This window comes from Aulostomus chinensis, chromosome 18, assembly GCF_037954235.1.
Source record: "Aulostomus chinensis isolate RoL2024-O1b breed Wild chromosome 18, RoL_Achi_v1.0, whole genome shotgun sequence".
Classification (NCBI taxonomy): Eukaryota; Metazoa; Chordata; class Actinopteri; order Syngnathiformes; family Aulostomidae; genus Aulostomus; species Aulostomus chinensis.
In genome coordinates, this window is record NC_141337.1 from 21,821,614 (window position 1) to 21,838,863 (window position 17,250).

Below are 17,250 nucleotides of genomic sequence, written 5' to 3' on the forward strand. Positions count from 1 at the left end.
CGACAAGCTATGTTGTTTGATATAAACTCAAACATACATTTGAGAAAATGAAGTTAACCACAAGAGATTTTTGTCAGTTGACTGAAACTGAACCACACATATTGTAATATGCAGGTCTGGCTCGATTCAGCTTTCAAAAATTTCTCCAGGCCTGGGAATCACCCTTTTCAAATTTTTGAACCCCGTTACGAAGAGGCATTGCACGTCCCCGCGTTGAAAACAGTGGATAAGGCAAAAGGAAACATGCCCTGTGTTGATCATTCATTTAAAACAACAACAACTTAAGAGCAGCCTAAGGGGCAAAGCCAACCTAAGTTCCAGTCATAAACACAAATCTCTCTGCGCCTCACCTTCGATGGTCTGGAAAGTGTCCTGAGCTCGGCCCAGTGGAGTTCGGAGTTTGGAGAGCACAGTGAACTGTGCAGCCTCCCACACTGCCCACTGCCACAGCACCACCTCCGTTTTCAACAGTGCCCTCGGCACTACATCGGGCCGACTGCCATCCCCACCACCTCGGCCATCCCGTTTCTCAAACCGCTGGCAACTGTAATATAGACGCTCCAGCCACGGATCTTTGCTGTGGACACAGGAATGTGAAGCTGAGAAAATCTCATGAGGTCTAAACTACATGACCTTTTTTGCTTTACGACACGTGTCAACCAGAGGGATCATCAAACTGGGTTAAAAAGAAGTTCAGAATAAGCTGGAATTGCATTGTGCTTAAAACTACTGATATCTGGTATTCTGTGTGGGGCAAAAACTACATTGGTGTACGGTTCACCACAGCAAAAAGTACACGGTATTACTGTTTGTGAGGAAGTTCAGTTTATTGGTGCAACATTCAACTGTACAATGGTATCAAATATGAAGGTGTGCTGGCCCTGCTCATCTAGCTCTAGTCCTGAGACAGCCCCAGCAAAGAGTTAGCCTTCCTTTCAGTGCTTGTCACTAAATGCAGTATGTAGCATCTATTGGGGGAACGCTAGTCACCCGCCACAGGCTAATATGAAGCTGTCATGACAGAAGCTGGCCAGACGCAGATAAAAAGCTTCCAACAAATATGTCTGACTAGTGGGTGCGTTGGACGTACCCTCCCCGGTGTAGGACTCCATACAAGATGAAGCTGATGAGGTCACTGAAGTCCTGGGGGTGGAATGTGCTGCTCGGTGCTCGGCTCATGTGGTGGCGGATGGCCAGTGAGATCTGGCTCATCTCAGGGTGGCTGTGGTTACTTCAGACAAACACAAGCACATGTGTCAATAAATCTGACATCTCCTTGAGTCTGACAGGGGCTTTAATGATACTAGAGGTACACAGAAGAATCCAGGGGTAAGAGGATACAGGTTGCTATCAGGGTTTTTCAATCATGGTGATCATGAATGTGAATATTACACTCGTGCAAACAGCTTTAATATTTTTGAAGTCTTACCTCAGGGAAATATCAAGAGGGATTGTCCTGAGCAGCTTGCCGTAGGCCTGCCTGACCCTCAAGGCTGAGTGGACAAGCTGGACACGGCACACATCCACACACCTGATAAACGAACACACACACACACACACGTCTAAACCCAATAGAACAGGTAGCTACCATTCTGTGCTCTAGCTGAGCCGGGGTGTTTGGAGTGATGCTCACCTCTGAAGCAGCTCGGTGGACAGAGAAGAGGACAGCACCTGTAAGCTGTTGCAGGTCTGCAGACATATACCCTGGTCTTCATTTAGAGCTGTTCAAGAAGAAGGTGGAAGAAAAACATCAGAGCAGTCATGATGATGAATAGAGGCGGACAACTATTTCAGAAACACAGGAGCAGTTGGACTCACCGTTGGCCAGCAGGCCCCTGCAGAACTTGTTGAAGGAGGGTAAGGAGAAGAGGGGGCTGTAGGTGTCCGATTTCTTCATCAGCACAGAGATTTCCTGAGCCCAGGTCAGCAGCAGCCTCCTGATGCACCAACAAATGCTTCATGTAATCCTTGTTCTCGTCAGTGTTACAAAGCTATTTGTCACATTACATGGCTGATCAAACACCCTCGGTAACCTAACTTGCCTATTATGATACCATCAGTCTTAGCAATGATAAGAGTTTTCACGCGTTTAAGTTTAGGGACAGTTGGGTTTCAGTCTTTGGAGTGGACTATATTCAAATAAATTGCAATATTATAAATGTGTTCCAATCACATTAAAAATGCAACTGCATTTTCTTAGGAATTTATAACTGGATGGGAAAATGTTCAAGCTCAAGTTGACTTAGCGGAATACTACAGCTGACATCATGTACGACAGCGTGGTCGTCGTCTCCTATCAGCCTTGAATGAGAACCAGTTTACCATAAAAAGTACGGACGACATTGAGAAATGAACAGCATACTTCTTTAATTTAAGTGAATCTGCTAACTTTACTTTGCATGTCAGCATGATGCCTAACTAGCATTAGCTTGCAATGACTCAGCACGGAGGATGTAAACAGGATATATAGCAGTGCCAGCAGGGTGGGGTCCGGTTTAGAAGGTTGAAGTGAGGGTTGATGTGATGTCCTAACTGAAGACCCACAAGACGAGGGTCAATTTTCACGTTGACCCAAAAAGATCACGGTGACGTGATGGCAAACGCAACAGACTCCAGTCCGTATAACATATTACACTTAGATATCTTCTGTGCAGCAGATGAATATTTTATTTCTGAACGAATAAGAAAACCCCTTGTGACCGTTTTTTTTTTTCCAAACTAGATTTTCATTTTTGTTGTAACTTCATAAACGTTTCTGTAATACTTCTAGGCTGTTCATACTGCATTTTAATACTCCCATTTGAATGAACTGCAACATTTCAGCAGCAACTCCCTACAACAGACTAAACATTTGAATGTGGTCCACTGCACAGCAACAGTACAACTTGAAAAAAGAAAGTCCTGCAGCTTGTCTGCTTCCGTCGTGGTACACTGTACCATAGAGAAAGGGTTCTGACACTATGTCTTTAGCCCACTGTGGGTTTCATGCATGACTTTGGCTTAATTGTGCAATGATACCAGCTGTGTTAGCAGTGCCGTGTTTGTATGTTCTGTCCACGTGTGAATGAGGGAGACAGACCTGGCCTCTGGGTAGAGGTGCTCCTTCACCAGCAGACTTCCCAGAAGGTTCATTAGAGTGCTGAAGTGTTTTTTCGTTGCCGTAGTAACGGTGCTGATGACAGCCCCATCAAAGAGGGAGGGAGAAGAGGATGACAAGCTGGATGAGATGAAATGGTCATGTCTGGGGGGGGGGGGGTAACAAACAGAGGAGAGACAGGACCAGTTAAGAAGCCACACCACAGAGAAGAAACGGCCTCTTCGGGCTGCTGCTGTTCATCATTCATTAAAAATGAAACAGTTTTGAACGTCTTATGCAGTGTTAAATGCTAAATTCCAGCCACAGAACAACATGAATGCGTCCCGACTGTGTTTGTGCACTGATGGGCTGATAATATGGGAAGGAAACGCTGTCAGTCATGTTCAGTGCCTGTCAGCTAGGGCGGCTCCCTGAGACAGTGACTCAACCATCTGTAGGAAACCCCCCAGTCAAATCCCCTGCCAATTCTGTAAATAGTTCCTACACCTTCAGCCATGCAAAGCTTCCATCATAAGCTGCTGTCTTTGACTTCCCAGGGAGAAACACAATACAAACAGAACAGTGAAATGAACACACTGAACAGCCAGATCTGACTAGAGCTCAAGAACTATGTTGGTCACCTCCCCTCTATCAGAAATGTAGTCATCTGATTATGGATCGTTAAATTATGTGACCATTATACACCTTCAGTTGGCCTTGCTTGTTGACAGACACACACAGTACATTCCAGAACCAATCGTGCTCATCAACTGTCCAAATCTTTCTCCAGATGTTCACCGGAGACACAAATATCAACCAGTGACATTGATATTTGAGATGCTGCTTTGGGGCTAAACCCAGGTGGCGAATGGTGTTTTATTCCACAAGTGAGACAAGAGAAGCTCGTGAATGATAAGTTGCTCTGCACTGGAGAAGACGGCAGCTCTAGTGTCACCCAGGACTGAAAATATAGAGCAACATGGTCAATGTGATGTACCGGCAGTAAAGAACGGCGCCTCACCTGATAACATATATCAGGAGCAGCACGATATCAACACTGTAAAATTGATCTGATGTTATTCTTTCAAACGTTCAGCCTCTAAGCAGCGTTGCTGCAGTAACGTCCTCCCCGGAGGTTAATAGATGTCTTCTAACTGCACATGAGCCTAGGAGTCGTAGGCATTTTGGCAAGATAACGGATCAGTGGACTGCAGTTGGAGTTTTCAAATAGTTCTCTACAATGTGTGAAACAAAAACTAAACTATGACCTGATCTGAAGACTTTACATGGGCACAGTATTATTCTAGCTGTCCACTAGCTGGTTATGAATGTCAAGTGCACGTCAATGCCACCGACAGGACAGAAGGGTCGCTGCGCCAGGCCGCAACCCCATGGGCGTATTTCGCACCTATGAGTCACCCTGCGATGTTTTCACTAGCAGCTTTGAGGAGTGTGTGCTATACCGATAAGAATATCATCTACCTGTGTCACTACATAATGTGCTCCTAAACAAACGACCTCTTAGTTTTTCAAATGAAAAGAGAGCAGAAACTTCACGTGCAACAATCCGACATGTCTGTTGAACACAACAACCAGAGTGTACTCTTGACCAAGACTGAGCCAAGAAACAAGCACCAAGTTTGTTTTATTTTAATGAGCTTTTCTCAGTGTGGTCTGATATTTGCTGGTGTAAATACACACAGGAGATGAAGTGATGTTAGCCAACCAGTGAGTCAATACAGAATGGAATCCCCTTGATTTTCAGGTAGCTTTTCAGTATAAGGCTCTCAGTCAACTCTGACAACACGAGCCCTTTTCAGACAGAGAATGCGCACAATTTGCGGCCCCGTGGAGGCGGGAATTTGCCGTCTTGTCTGTGTGAGATGGAAGCGTAATATTCCTCTTTCCAAAAAAGCCGCCACTTGTGTAGCCGTAAACATGTGACGTGACGTGCAGTACGAAGTTGCGCGTGAACGGTGACGTCAACATATACATCTGGAGAATATTCAGCCCTGTGACAGTCCGGCAAACCTCGTAGTGTCCCAGTCCAACCTCCCTCTGCCTCTGCTGTGGTCACAGACCTGCTGGTACTGTACATTTTTTCGTGAGTTTTTCAACTTGCTGGTGACGTTCCATCATCCAGTGACAGCCACGTCGACCAAGCTCCTCCACGACCTTTTGGCCATCCATCACAGTCCCGTGAGGTTACAATAAGTGAACCCTCAGAGGAGGACATTTGCCAGGCTAAAACTGACCCCAATTTGCTGCACTCTGTCTGAATACTCGGACCGAGCCGCAAAAAAAGACGTGCAGCTCGGTGGCCAGTGTGAAAGCGCCACCAAATAAAGGACCGCTGCTTTAATTTTGAAGGATACACAGGAAGTGGTGTGGAAGTAACTGATTGGAAGGAAGACAATGTGCCCTGCTGCAGTACATGACCAGTCATAACTGTATGGTATGTTAAGAAGTGAAAGCAGCACCGGCTGTGTTCATGATTTCTTTGGCGTTACCAAAAAGAACACAGTTCAAATAATCAAGCTTCTGGTGTACACAGCACGTCTGTTCAGAGTTCCTGACTGCATACTTGAATTACAGCACTGTTACCTATTTGGAGCCTGTGTTTTCAAAAACACTTAATGATAAACTTTTATAACAGCTTTGTGTTTTTTTGGGTTTCTTTTTTGGTTGTCATTCTTCTGCAGGACCTCCTGTTTGTGGCTGGGTCTTATCAAGCTGTTAATGGTAAATGGAGCAGTTATTCCAACAAGTTGTCAATCCATACAAGGTTTATGATAAAACTCAAGAGTGAAGATGAGTGTATTACCTGGTGCAGTGGGAGTACAGGGTGTAGAGTACAGCATACTGGATTGCAGGGTAATAGAGGGCCAGCTCAGAGTGAACCAGCATCAGATTGTGACTGAGCAGAGCAAAGACCGTTGGTGACAACGCCCACATCTACACAGACAAACACATGAATATTCACTGCAACAGAATTACAGCTTTACGCCTGGTGACGACTGAAGTAGCAGCAGGTTCCTAATGGCATTAATGTGAGCAGTGCTCAAGCATTACTGGAGGCCACGCCAACTTCTGTTTGGACTTTTCTGTCCTCAGAAGCCACCGTCTGCCACCCTGGGTGATGCGTGCCATGGATCAAGTGGAAGGTTTTCGGTTCCATGAGTTGCACAGGATTGTCTGTCAAAATCTCATTAACAGGATCTCTCTGAAACACCATGAGGGAATTAATTCCAATTTGGCACAAACATCCACTGAGACTCAAGGATGAAGTGTAAAGCCTAGAAGAAATTTCTACAAACATAGTACAAAAATCCGCTTGGACCAGAGGATGACTTCTAAAACATTTTGGTGGTCAAAGGTCATATATTGGTCATCTGGTATTTCTGGTTCTTCTGGTTGTAGAATCTGGATGCTGTTGGAAACTCATCAAACCCAGCTGTGACAGATGCAGCAGTCAAAGTGAGCTGATAACACGGAGGGTTCCACGCGCGGGTGTCCATTACCTTTCCAGAGAATGGCTGACAGGGTCACAAGTCATTTCATAGGTATGGGAAACCCCCTCTGCCATGGCCACAGAACAAGTAGCCCAACAGCGTGAAAATGTGCCATCTGTGGATGGCTGTTAGGAATACATTGTTTTTGTGGGTGAAAAGGTTCTAACTCTTAGCAAGTTTAAACATCAGCACTGAGATCATGGGGTTCTCGATTTCAAACTCAAAAAACAAAAACAGAAAGAGAGTCAGAGAGAAGAACAAAGTGTAGAGGGACACAGAGCAGACTGGAGTCTATGCTAAGACCGTGAATGCTACGCAGAGACTGATGTCCTGTATGAATGGTTGAAAGGGGCATTATTCTGACGACGAGTGAAGGGAGTGCTTTGTAGCGATCGGCGGTATAGAGATGCACTGTGACTCACCCCAATTAGAGAGTTCTTGGTGTTGCCGATGGTGGTGAGAGTGCTGAGGTTGAAGATGAGGGTGAACTGGGCCTTCTCTGGGGGGAGGGTGATGGAGCTGAAAGCAGGGTGCTGGATGCTGGGGCAGGGGCTACTGGGTGTCTGGGCCTTACTAGCTGGCTCCAGGGTCAACAGAATGCTGGACAAGGCACACGCCATTTCACCCAATACCATCTTATAAGCTGCCTCCAGTGTTGGAATGTTCTTCAGGCTCAGGAGCGCCTGGTACACGGCATGTACAGCTGACATCACCTGTGGAGTGCACACACACGCACGCACACACGATCTGATTTAACAAACTCTTTAAGGCATTTCCTCCAATGCTGACAACAACCTAGCCAACATCCTGATCGCTCTGCTCTAAGGTAAATCTTTCCTTGTCTCTATAAACAAAGGTGATCTGCTTTAGTGGTTTCTATGACAACATCAGGCCCACAAAGATAGAGACAGGTTGTTTCTTAAATGCTTTCTTGTAAGACATGGTAAGAACGTAGCTGGCCTCCACCACAAGATGCCAGTTTGACACGAATGACGGCAAACAGAAGAAAGGAATTTTACCAAAACGAGATGTTTTTTTTCTTTTGGCCGACAGCCCACGGTCCAGTTTGAGTCTCGGCCCCTCAAAGGCTGAGCTATCGTTCCCTCAGGTACACTAAGAGTTGCTCTGTAGTTGTGTAATCAGGTTGAACACTCAGGCCATTACGAAACAAATATCGGGATATTTATAGTGTTGAGTGTGTAGGCACGGCTAACATGTTGGCTAATGAATGTCATTAGCAACACTCTCACACACCTCCTTCTCTCGATGGAAGCGCAACTCCAGCAGCTGGGAGTTGGGTGCCAACAATTTCTCAACAAAGGATGCAGGCAGTTTAGTGTTGATCTGGTCCACAATCTAAAAACAGAGGAACGACGATGATATTAAAGAAAACAAGTACACAGGAAATGTCTGCTGCAGCATCGCTGGCCTTATTTGTCTAAAGGACCTTCCTGAACAGCTCTTTGGCAACAATGTCCTATGTAAACAAATGTAAGTTGTCTTCACATCAAAATACGATCTTTTAATTTGGTTGGAATGTTTCATGATTCAAAAATTGGTGAGCAGGTCCACGACCAGCTTTTGAGAGGGCACAATAAATAAGTTACACAACAGAGTGCAACTAAAGTGGGGGCAGATTTGTTTGAGTTTGTCTGCTGGCAAATGACAGAGACAAACACGGCAGCTCTGAGCACAGTCAGAGAACCCACTGCAGGTGGGATTAAAGCTGAGAGTACCAGAGTGAGAAGGCTGAGCACTGCCAGGTTGTAGTCGGAGCCACAGGCCCGGCAGCAGTCCAGCTGGTCCAGGCCGTAGGCTAGGACAGCCTCCATCAGCTGACCACTGGGCTCCATGCTGGCCAGCAACACACCCACACATTCGTTCCCTGCTGTGAGAACTGCCTCGGAGAACTGGACCTGCTTGGCTGTGGTCACACAGGCCAGAACCCGGTTTAGAACCTGAAAAGAACCAAGGACAGCACATGATTAAAACTGAACTTGCATTCATCTCATTGCCAAAAAAACTCATGTTCCAGTAAGATAAAGCCCCTGACTGTTATGCACTCCACTTTACTCCACACGAGCCAGATCTGAACGGACCTCTGCCCCAGCCTGGCTCTCATGTAATCACTGATTTTACATTTGACGGTGTTCCAGTTGGTGGTCGGAATGTATATGGATGGAATTAATGTTAGTAACCAAAGCAGTTTTGAAAAGACTCTCAGAAGAACGGCTCGAGAATGACCAGAGCTAAGCTGTAAGAGTGATGGCGATCTTCTCTCCACTTGATTTGGGAGAAGTTTAAGATGCCATCCACTGTAACGGTGATGTATCATACTCCCAAGATTTATTTAACCATCACCACAGCTCAGGTTCCATAAGCACGTCCCAGGGTTGCTCTTACATCAGTGACGTAGACTTCAGTGATGGGAGGTCCTCTGATGGGGCTGAAGAGCTCTCCGATGCTGCGAACCACTGTACTGAAAACCCTCAGCAGAGCTGCCAGCTTTGGCAGTGACACTGAAGGAGGTGGGATGTCTTCATCCGGCGCCTCCCCTGACACGACATGGCTCAGATCCTGCACAGCACACAGAGGTAACAGCAGCAGCAGCTTTTAATTAACTGCTTAATTAAACGTGATGGGTGTAGGTGGTATTCAAGCATGACAGTGGAGAAGTGGATCAGGCCTCCACTTTACCTCTGCATACGCTTCCATGTCCTCCAAGAACTGCCCCAGCAGGGTGGTGGAGAAGGTCAGGTCAGCCACCCAGAACTGCTCCAGACTTTGTAACCAGACTTGACACATAACATCAGGAGAAACATTGTTTATATTTTCACAAGTCGTGTATAACAAAAGAACTATAGGCCAAAAACACCAAGAAGCCTTACTTTACAATTGAAATCCTCAACACATTTTTACTGTTTAGGTTGCTACCAGTGTGCAGTGTGTTGCTGTTTTACATAGAGGGGAAATAAGCCTGCAGGACAGGAGCATGAAGAAAGCAGAGGACAGACACTGCCACCTGAAACATGACCCAAGGACACGCTACCGCCTGCAGCGTTGCTCTGGTCGACCAGACCTTAGTGGAAGCAGCTGTGTTGATCATCCATGCTTACAGGCTTTCTGAACTGATTCTATATGACTTTTTGACAGACAAACCTTTGAAAGTCTTTCGGTTCCAATAAGACATCTCACTGACCTGAGACCTGCTGAGTGAGTGACTGCTTCTGTGTGTGGTCAATATGCCAGCCCACCAAGATGTCCACTGTGTCCTGCGGAAGAAAAGCAAACACCCGACCACATTAAAGTGGTTGTTGTAAAAAAGCATGTGCGTGTACTTCTTAGGTTTTCTGACCTACCCAACAACACAAGTCACTGCTGAGACTCACCCTGAAGTTGGTGCTGAAGACGTGCGGGTAGCAGCGAGCCACCTGAAGAATACATTTCACACTTTGACAAAGCAGCTCTGGCGTGTCCACGTTCTCCAGGATGGACTGCAGATTGCTCATCACCAGCTATAAAACACACAGAACACTGTTCACCTAGCAGCCCTGTACCAGTCCCAATACCTCACTCACACACACACACACACACACACACACACACACACACACACACACACACACACACACACACACACACAGTTTAAATGGACATAGCACACTTCTAAAGTAAAACATGAGCTGATACATAGCCTGCTCAGGCAGCTGTATTAATAAAATACAGTCAAAACAGGCCGGCGTCCTCAGGCTCTGTCTGTCTTCATGGAACCGACCCCAGAAGGCAGCAACATTCACAAGGTGACAGCCTGACACGTTTGTGCGCGCCGTTACCTGCATGACTTGAGAGAAGGTCTTTCTCTCCCCGGCAGCCTCCAGAGCGCGCTGGGCCGCCACCAGGTACAACAGCTTCACCTCATCGCGACTGCAGGAAGTGAACTTCAGGAAGAGCCACTTGAAGATGCGCTCAGCCTCGTAGCTGAGAACTGAGCAGAGGAGACCGAGGCAGGCCGCCGCATCCTGACGCAACTCCCACAGCAGCTTACTGCTACAAACCACACGGACAGGGCGACAAGTTAGAGACGACGTGGCGGACAAACGAAGAGAAACGACCGGGTTACAAGGTTCAAGAGGCTTATAGTCAGGTGCAGAGGAACAACACAGCGATTCCATCACACCATGAAATGCTTTACTTGCCTTCTTATTATGATAAAATCTAAAATTACATCAAAGGGGTTCAAGGCACACAAATTTGCTTTTAAATAGATAAAGTTTTAACACCTGAGTGTCTCAAAGACACAAACGTTTAAGATTTCTTCTGAGATGACGCAAAATCTACTGGGACAGCGCTCATGAAACTTGGTGGAAGCTACTTTTTATTGTCCTCCCAGATGACGAGTTTAAATAGTTTTCAGACTAACGAGGTGCTATTACAGATGTCAAGGTTTTACCAAATGAAAGCCTCAAACACTAACAGGTTGTGATAAATCATCAGGAAGTCAAAAACCCTCAAAGTCTGACGTACGTCTTCATGTTCTGATGCTGTGTCACCTGATCATCCTCCAATATAACCCAGTCTGGACACTGAAACTTTAATTCAGCTTTCAACACCTACATCATAGCCAAAACGTGGAATACTTTCCATTAACCCTCAAAGAGAGCTTGTGTGTTAGTGTGAATATTTCTGGAGGGCTGAGCCCTGCTGCCTCGTGTTCCTGAGCCCGGCTCACGCTGCAGCTTCCTCTTACCTCTCATTCAGAATGTCATTCAAGGTGCTGAGGATGGTGTCCAACTGTTTGACCAGGGTCTGTTGAGGGGAAAATACAATCATTAGAGATCATTTCATTGTTTTGTTTTCTATCCAGTGAGATGAGGTGAGTAAAATCAGCCATGAGGAAGAAGTGCTGACTGGCCTTCAAAAGGGGTGAATGACAATCTGAAGGTAATAACATTTATAATGTGTAGAGTTTTCGGGCATGGGACTCAAAACATTTCTACATGACCGAGAAGTGCCACGCTAAATAATCTGAGCGTACATAATACTGGAATGTGCCTAACAGTGTGCAAATTACGCAAATCACAAGAGCATTTTATGTTGTTGGGATGTTGACGTGCTGTGCTCAGTTACTATCTTTTGTCAAAGATTGTAGGACTGAATGTTCATGTCCTCAGTCCTCGCTTTGAAACCCAGTTTCCCTGAATACACAACAAATGACCCCAACTGATTTTTAGTCAAACAATTTTGTCTTCGTCTCTGGCTGATGGATGGAAGAAGAGACAGGTGAGGACTGCAACTTCTATGAAATTCAAGACTGCCTGACTGACACCTCAAGGCACAACATGATGAATAACAAGCTGGATTTAGGTTCAAAATGTGGGGACGAGAAGGGCAAAGGGCACATTTAACACCAGTAGCTAGCTCTTGTTTTATGGCGACTGATCTAATCTTGACACAGTCTGACAGACCACTTTGCTTTCGCCATGGCTGATGAAGTCCTTCAGCTGCTTGAGGGTGGCAAGCCTCCGGTCGCGATCATCCTCCCTGGAGACCCTGCGCAGGAGGTTGGCCAACCGAGACTCCTCTGAATGAGCCATCCCTCTGTCTGCAACAACATGAACGCGTGTCAGCAACAGCACACCACCATGAGGAGACACTAGGGTGACAAAGATCATCTATGTAGACCACTCAAATCTGACGGGAGCCTACAGAATTGATGCCCACAAACCACCAAATATGGCTGGACTCATCGTTTATATTATAAAAACAAGGAAAGTATCATTTCATCTGCTGTTAATCTCTCTTTTTTTCTTTACAAGATAATAAAATGTATACATTCTGGGAAAGAATAAATTGTGCACACTAAAGAGAGAGAAATTAATTTTTTCCATGACTTACATTTCATTTACAATATTTATCCACTCTGATACTGCTGGGGGCTCAGGAAGCAACGGGCATCTTGTGAGCACTTTTATACAAGCAAGTATAAGGATGTCAATCATACATTCACCTAAAAATCTATTGGTCCAACTGAAGCATTTTTAAAAACACCAAAACAAAACCATAGATCTTAATAACTCAGTAAGATGAACCGTTTCAGGCCTTGTTGCTCTGTTCCAGTCTCACACTACGAAAACAAAACGATTCATTTCTTACAATCTACTTTCTCTACTTTTTGTATTCACGGCCAGTGTGTTATTATATGATTTGCCACACAAAAAGGCTACAAATACACACGATATCATAGGCTGGTAAAGTTTTTCATGTACCAAACATTTGGCCGATGAGCTAAAGCTAACGTCACCCTTGCATCACCCCAACACCCGCCGCCTTTCTCAGCACTTTTCTTGGAGATGGTCATGAGCGAGTGAGAGCCAGAAGGGATTCTAATACTGACACGAGTACGACTGCCCTCCACGGGACGTCGCTGCAGCCAGCGTGGTCTTATTGCGTGTGAACGGGAGCGAGACAGGAACAGAGCTACATAAGTGAAAACAAACAAACAAACCACAAAAAAAACAAACAAACCAGGTGTGCCTGGAAGGAATTCACAGTAATTTCCTGGGACTGTTGTGCGAAAGAAGCATCGTTTGTGCGAGTTTTATTTACACTGCATTCTTTGCATGAGACTGCAACAAATGCGTTTGATGTCTCGATAGTGAGCTGCAGCTTTAGCCCAACCAAACTGCAGTGGTCTGTCAGCAGGAATATTCTGGATGTCACATTACATCTTAGAATGCTGGACACCTGTCAAAGGGGCTCACCCTGCGATTTCCTCATGTCCTTTGAAGCTAAAGCACGGTTTCCATGCTGAAAAGAAGTCAAATCTGTTGTCACGTCATTGGGCCTCAACTCTTGCCCCAGCGACTTCCAACCAAAAGTAGTATCACAGACACCTTGGCAAGCTTTATATCCACCTGGAGAACACAAGACACGTTCCAATTAAAGGAGTGATCCGTTACATACTGGCCAGGCAGGTGGGAACACAACAAGTCAAGCTTGTAAGATCACATCACTAATATTTTGATGCTTTCAGCACCAAACAAGGCTGAACTGAATGCGGTCAAATTAACATAACTTTAGTTGTATGAGGTTCAATACAGTGTTTCCCCGACAGTTGATTTGGAGACAAACATGTTCATTCCCTTAATTCATGGGAACTCAGCTCATGTCACTGAGTGGGAGTCTCATCCACAGTTGTTCTGGCTCTACTGCACTATGGTTTTCTTTCATAATTGCGCTTCTCCGTCTGCTGGCTGTTTCACTGAGGGAGGGGCTGAGGCAGCTACGCTCAGACAGAACACATGTACAAAATTATGTGTCTGCAGAGCTGGAGCACCAGCAGATCCAGGACCCTAAGTCTAAGGCCACTTTTCTCACGACTTCACCATCTAGCAAAATGTGTGTCTTCCCAGCACATTCAGTAATCTCTGGTTAGGTGTGGGTACGAAGACCAGAAATGGTTAAGGTTAGTATGAGAAGTCATGGTGAAGCTAGGGGTGTAGGGTTAGTGAAGGACGCCATACAGGGGTCTGGAACTGCGGCCCTAAACCTGCAGGTGCCTGAAACTGCCGGTTCTCCAGCTCTGCAGACACAGGCAAGGTTGGTGACAGCTCATTACTTTAGTTTAAATTCCACAAAAGCTTCCCAGCGACAGTAATCCAGCTATAACCTAAGATGGACAGGCGTGGTCCAGCTAGGCTCGGTATCTGATACCACAGGTAAACAACTCCTGCAAGCTGCGGAGCTGCAGCCTGGCATGTCTGATCAGGTTAAAGTGCACTAAAACCGGCTCTCTGTTGCACTGTCACCTCTGTCTATATCTCCTTCATGTGTAAACAAAATGCAAAACATAGGGATTTCATGCAGTGCTGTGACCTTAGGACCCCCAGCCCCAAACACAGGGGGAAACACTGTAGTGGCAAGAAAAATGTTTTCATAAACCAGGAAACACCAAAGAAGAAGAACCCGCGCTCTTCTTTCTGTGAGGCAGATCAGTCTGTAACAAATTCTGGACAAACGTCCATTTTTTTTGAAGTTACAGATGAATATAAAATGAAACCCCCTCTGTATCATAGACCCGCATGAACTCTTAGAACTTTAAAAACAGAAAATAAAGTGCTAGCTTGAACAAAAGGTGCTGGGAGGAGCCTCACCCTCTTCCTGAAGTGCATCTGCAACAGCGTAGGCATCGCTGGGCACCGCTGGCTGTTCAGGGCAGCTGGAGGGCAACACGTCGTAAAATGCTGCGGAACCAAGCTCTCTGGACTTTACTCTGTCCTGGCTGGATGACACGCTGTCAACTCTGACGACATGGAGGGATAAATACAAAGACAGGAGAAAGATGTGGGTTCACAGCATGGCCACCATAAAGGCATGGAAATATTAGACATATATTTGAGTGATCGGTGGCGTCAGCCTGCTGCCTCCAGCATCAATGAGCTTCTCTCTGAATGAGTACCAGGACAGAAGTTCTCCAACACTTCATTAATTCAAACTTAAAACCATTTATCTGATGCAAGTATGAATGAAAGGTCTCCCATTTGGAAATAAGGATTAAGAAGTACAGAGAGTTGTATTTTTCCCACTACTTTACCCTACAAGTACATGTAGTACTCAGTAGGATATGGTGTTCTACCTTGAAAATGGTACATCACCCCAACCTGAACATGTGATGTTTCTGCTGCAGGGGGATTGAAGGTATTTAATCAATGTCCACTGTATGCTCATCCTCTTCTCACACAAGTAGAACACTGCCACGGACCTGACAGGACGTGAGCCGACAGCCCACCAAAGCTCCCTGACAGGAAGCAAATACGGCCGCCACATTCAAATCTTCCACACTGCCCATTTAAATCTGTGTTTACATGTGAACCTGCCGTGTGGGTGAATCTCACCGTCCCAATCATGCACTGTTTAGGTTGCACACATGCTTTGCACGGCATCAGGATGAGAACGCACCAACAACGCCTTTGAGCTCACTTGATTTTAGAACGCACAGGGGGCCAAGCGCATGTTTCCATTTGAACAACTTGGCACTGGGCAATAAAACGAAAAGCACACAGCTAGAAATTACAATCTTTGAAAACTTTGCTTTCAGATGGAAGCTTTTTTTTCCCCAAATCCCAGCAGCCAGAATTGGTGAATTTATTAACCAGCCAGAAACCCTCCAGTCCAGCACCAGGAAGCAGTTTCCTTTTATCACCTCGCAAACACTTCAGGGCGAACAAGTTAATGTTGGGGTTGCACAATCAATCGAAATCTGCAAGACGCAATATGACCTGCAGCAATTTTCAAACTGCAGGAAGGTGCAATATTTGTTGTATCATAATACAATTTAATTGAGTATTGTTTTACAATAGCATTTCCTGCCTACACATCATATTGTGAAGATTTAAGAAAACACCTTTATTTTCCTCCCACCTCAACAACAGTAACTATCATTTGAATGTTTTTTTCCCAATGGAAATGAGACTTAGGATGTAAAACTTACCATTTCCTCTAACATGGCAAATCACATCACCATCGCAACATCAGCCAAAATCATCACAATCAGATTTTTTTTCAGAATCGTGCAGCCCTGACGCATGCAGCGGTGGGGAGGTGGGCGGGGTCAAGCCCAGCTTGAGCAAACAGCACAGCTGGGAACAGCTGGACGTTATTTGGATCAGTCTCAGCTGTTCCCCCACACACGGGTGCCCCCCCATTTATGAAAATAGTCACTGATGGAAGTCAATGGTGAACCAACCAAACAGATATTCCTCATCCTGGTAAGACTGCATGATGTAGAGTAAAATACCAAACTGTACACAACATCAGCAGGAGACGCCGTGCGTTATTCTGAACTGTCACGGTGCAAATGACGTTAGAGATGTGAAAGACAGCCGCACTGAGCAATCGGCTCGACTTTCAGATCGTCTTTCATGGAACTCGCTGGTCAGCGATCCAATCACCCCAGGGGTGGGAGGAGTCATGTCACAGCACATCAGCGAGAAGCCGATGGCAAAGTTGTAGATCACGCGAGGCCTGACTGTCTTGTACCGGGCTGGCCCCGGTTGAAATCAAGACTGCTTACTTTTCCGTTAATTTAAAGTGGCGTCACAGTGCATCCAGCAGAGCGCTCCAGCGCCTCCACCTTGTTCTTTTGACCATGATATTTGTTTTTTTTATTTAAATGGTCACGAATGACGATGTACAATATTTTCTAATAAGAGAATTATTTGTTGAGGGGATTAGCCTTCGACCTTTACATACTCAAGTCAGTACAAAACTGGAGCACGATGAACACAGAGGGATCGACTTCCAGTGCAGCACAAAAATTCTCTAAGTTGGTAATCACGGATAGTTTTCTTCTTGTCCAAAATCAGTCGGGCCTTACTCGGATGATCAGGTTTTGGTTTGTAGACAGGCCGATCCCTGTCACCCCACCAGGCTTGGGCCATGTTGGGAACATTTCTACATCTTTCTACCACCTCAACTTTGCCTGCCCCCTGTGGTGTCTTTAGCAATGCTTCGCACATTTCAAGTGACCCCCCCCCCCCACAAAGGGCCCCCCCAAACTGACATGGATTTCACCCACTTACTGTTTATTTATGACATTGTGTCATCTAATGTCAACCCACTGCACTCTACAGACCCATGGAGAGAGGGATCGCAAAGAAAGAC

General features: G+C 45.7%; 1 protein-coding gene across 3 annotated transcripts in view; it reads right to left on the minus strand.

The window, feature by feature from the left end:
• smg1 (SMG1 nonsense mediated mRNA decay associated PI3K related kinase) overlaps positions 1–17,250 on the minus strand; it is a 43,172-nt gene that overhangs the window by 23,514 nt on the left and 2,408 nt on the right. For 2 of the 3 annotated variants that reach the window (XM_086185702.1, XM_086185704.1), the window contains 19 exons: positions 14,742–14,890; positions 13,350–13,502; positions 12,054–12,190; positions 11,336–11,394; positions 10,422–10,635; positions 9,978–10,103; positions 9,788–9,860; positions 9,286–9,383; positions 8,992–9,165; positions 8,325–8,546; positions 7,843–7,944; positions 7,011–7,301; positions 5,901–6,031; positions 3,080–3,241; positions 1,819–1,937; positions 1,634–1,721; positions 1,430–1,531; positions 1,091–1,231; positions 351–577 (listed from right to left, as the gene is read on the minus strand). In XM_086185702.1, coding sequence (XP_086041828.1) covers positions 351–577; positions 1,091–1,231; positions 1,430–1,531; positions 1,634–1,721; positions 1,819–1,937; positions 3,080–3,241; positions 5,901–6,031; positions 7,011–7,301; positions 7,843–7,944; positions 8,325–8,546; positions 8,992–9,165; positions 9,286–9,383; positions 9,788–9,860; positions 9,978–10,103; positions 10,422–10,635; positions 11,336–11,394; positions 12,054–12,190; positions 13,350–13,502; positions 14,742–14,890 — 2,768 coding nt within the window. The remainder of the gene's footprint in view (positions 1–350; positions 578–1,090; positions 1,232–1,429; positions 1,532–1,633; positions 1,722–1,818; positions 1,938–3,079; positions 3,242–5,900; positions 6,032–7,010; positions 7,302–7,842; positions 7,945–8,324; positions 8,547–8,991; positions 9,166–9,285; positions 9,384–9,787; positions 9,861–9,977; positions 10,104–10,421; positions 10,636–11,335; positions 11,395–12,053; positions 12,191–13,349; positions 13,503–14,741; positions 14,891–17,250) is intronic. The other variant, XM_086185703.1, reaches the window with a different exon arrangement.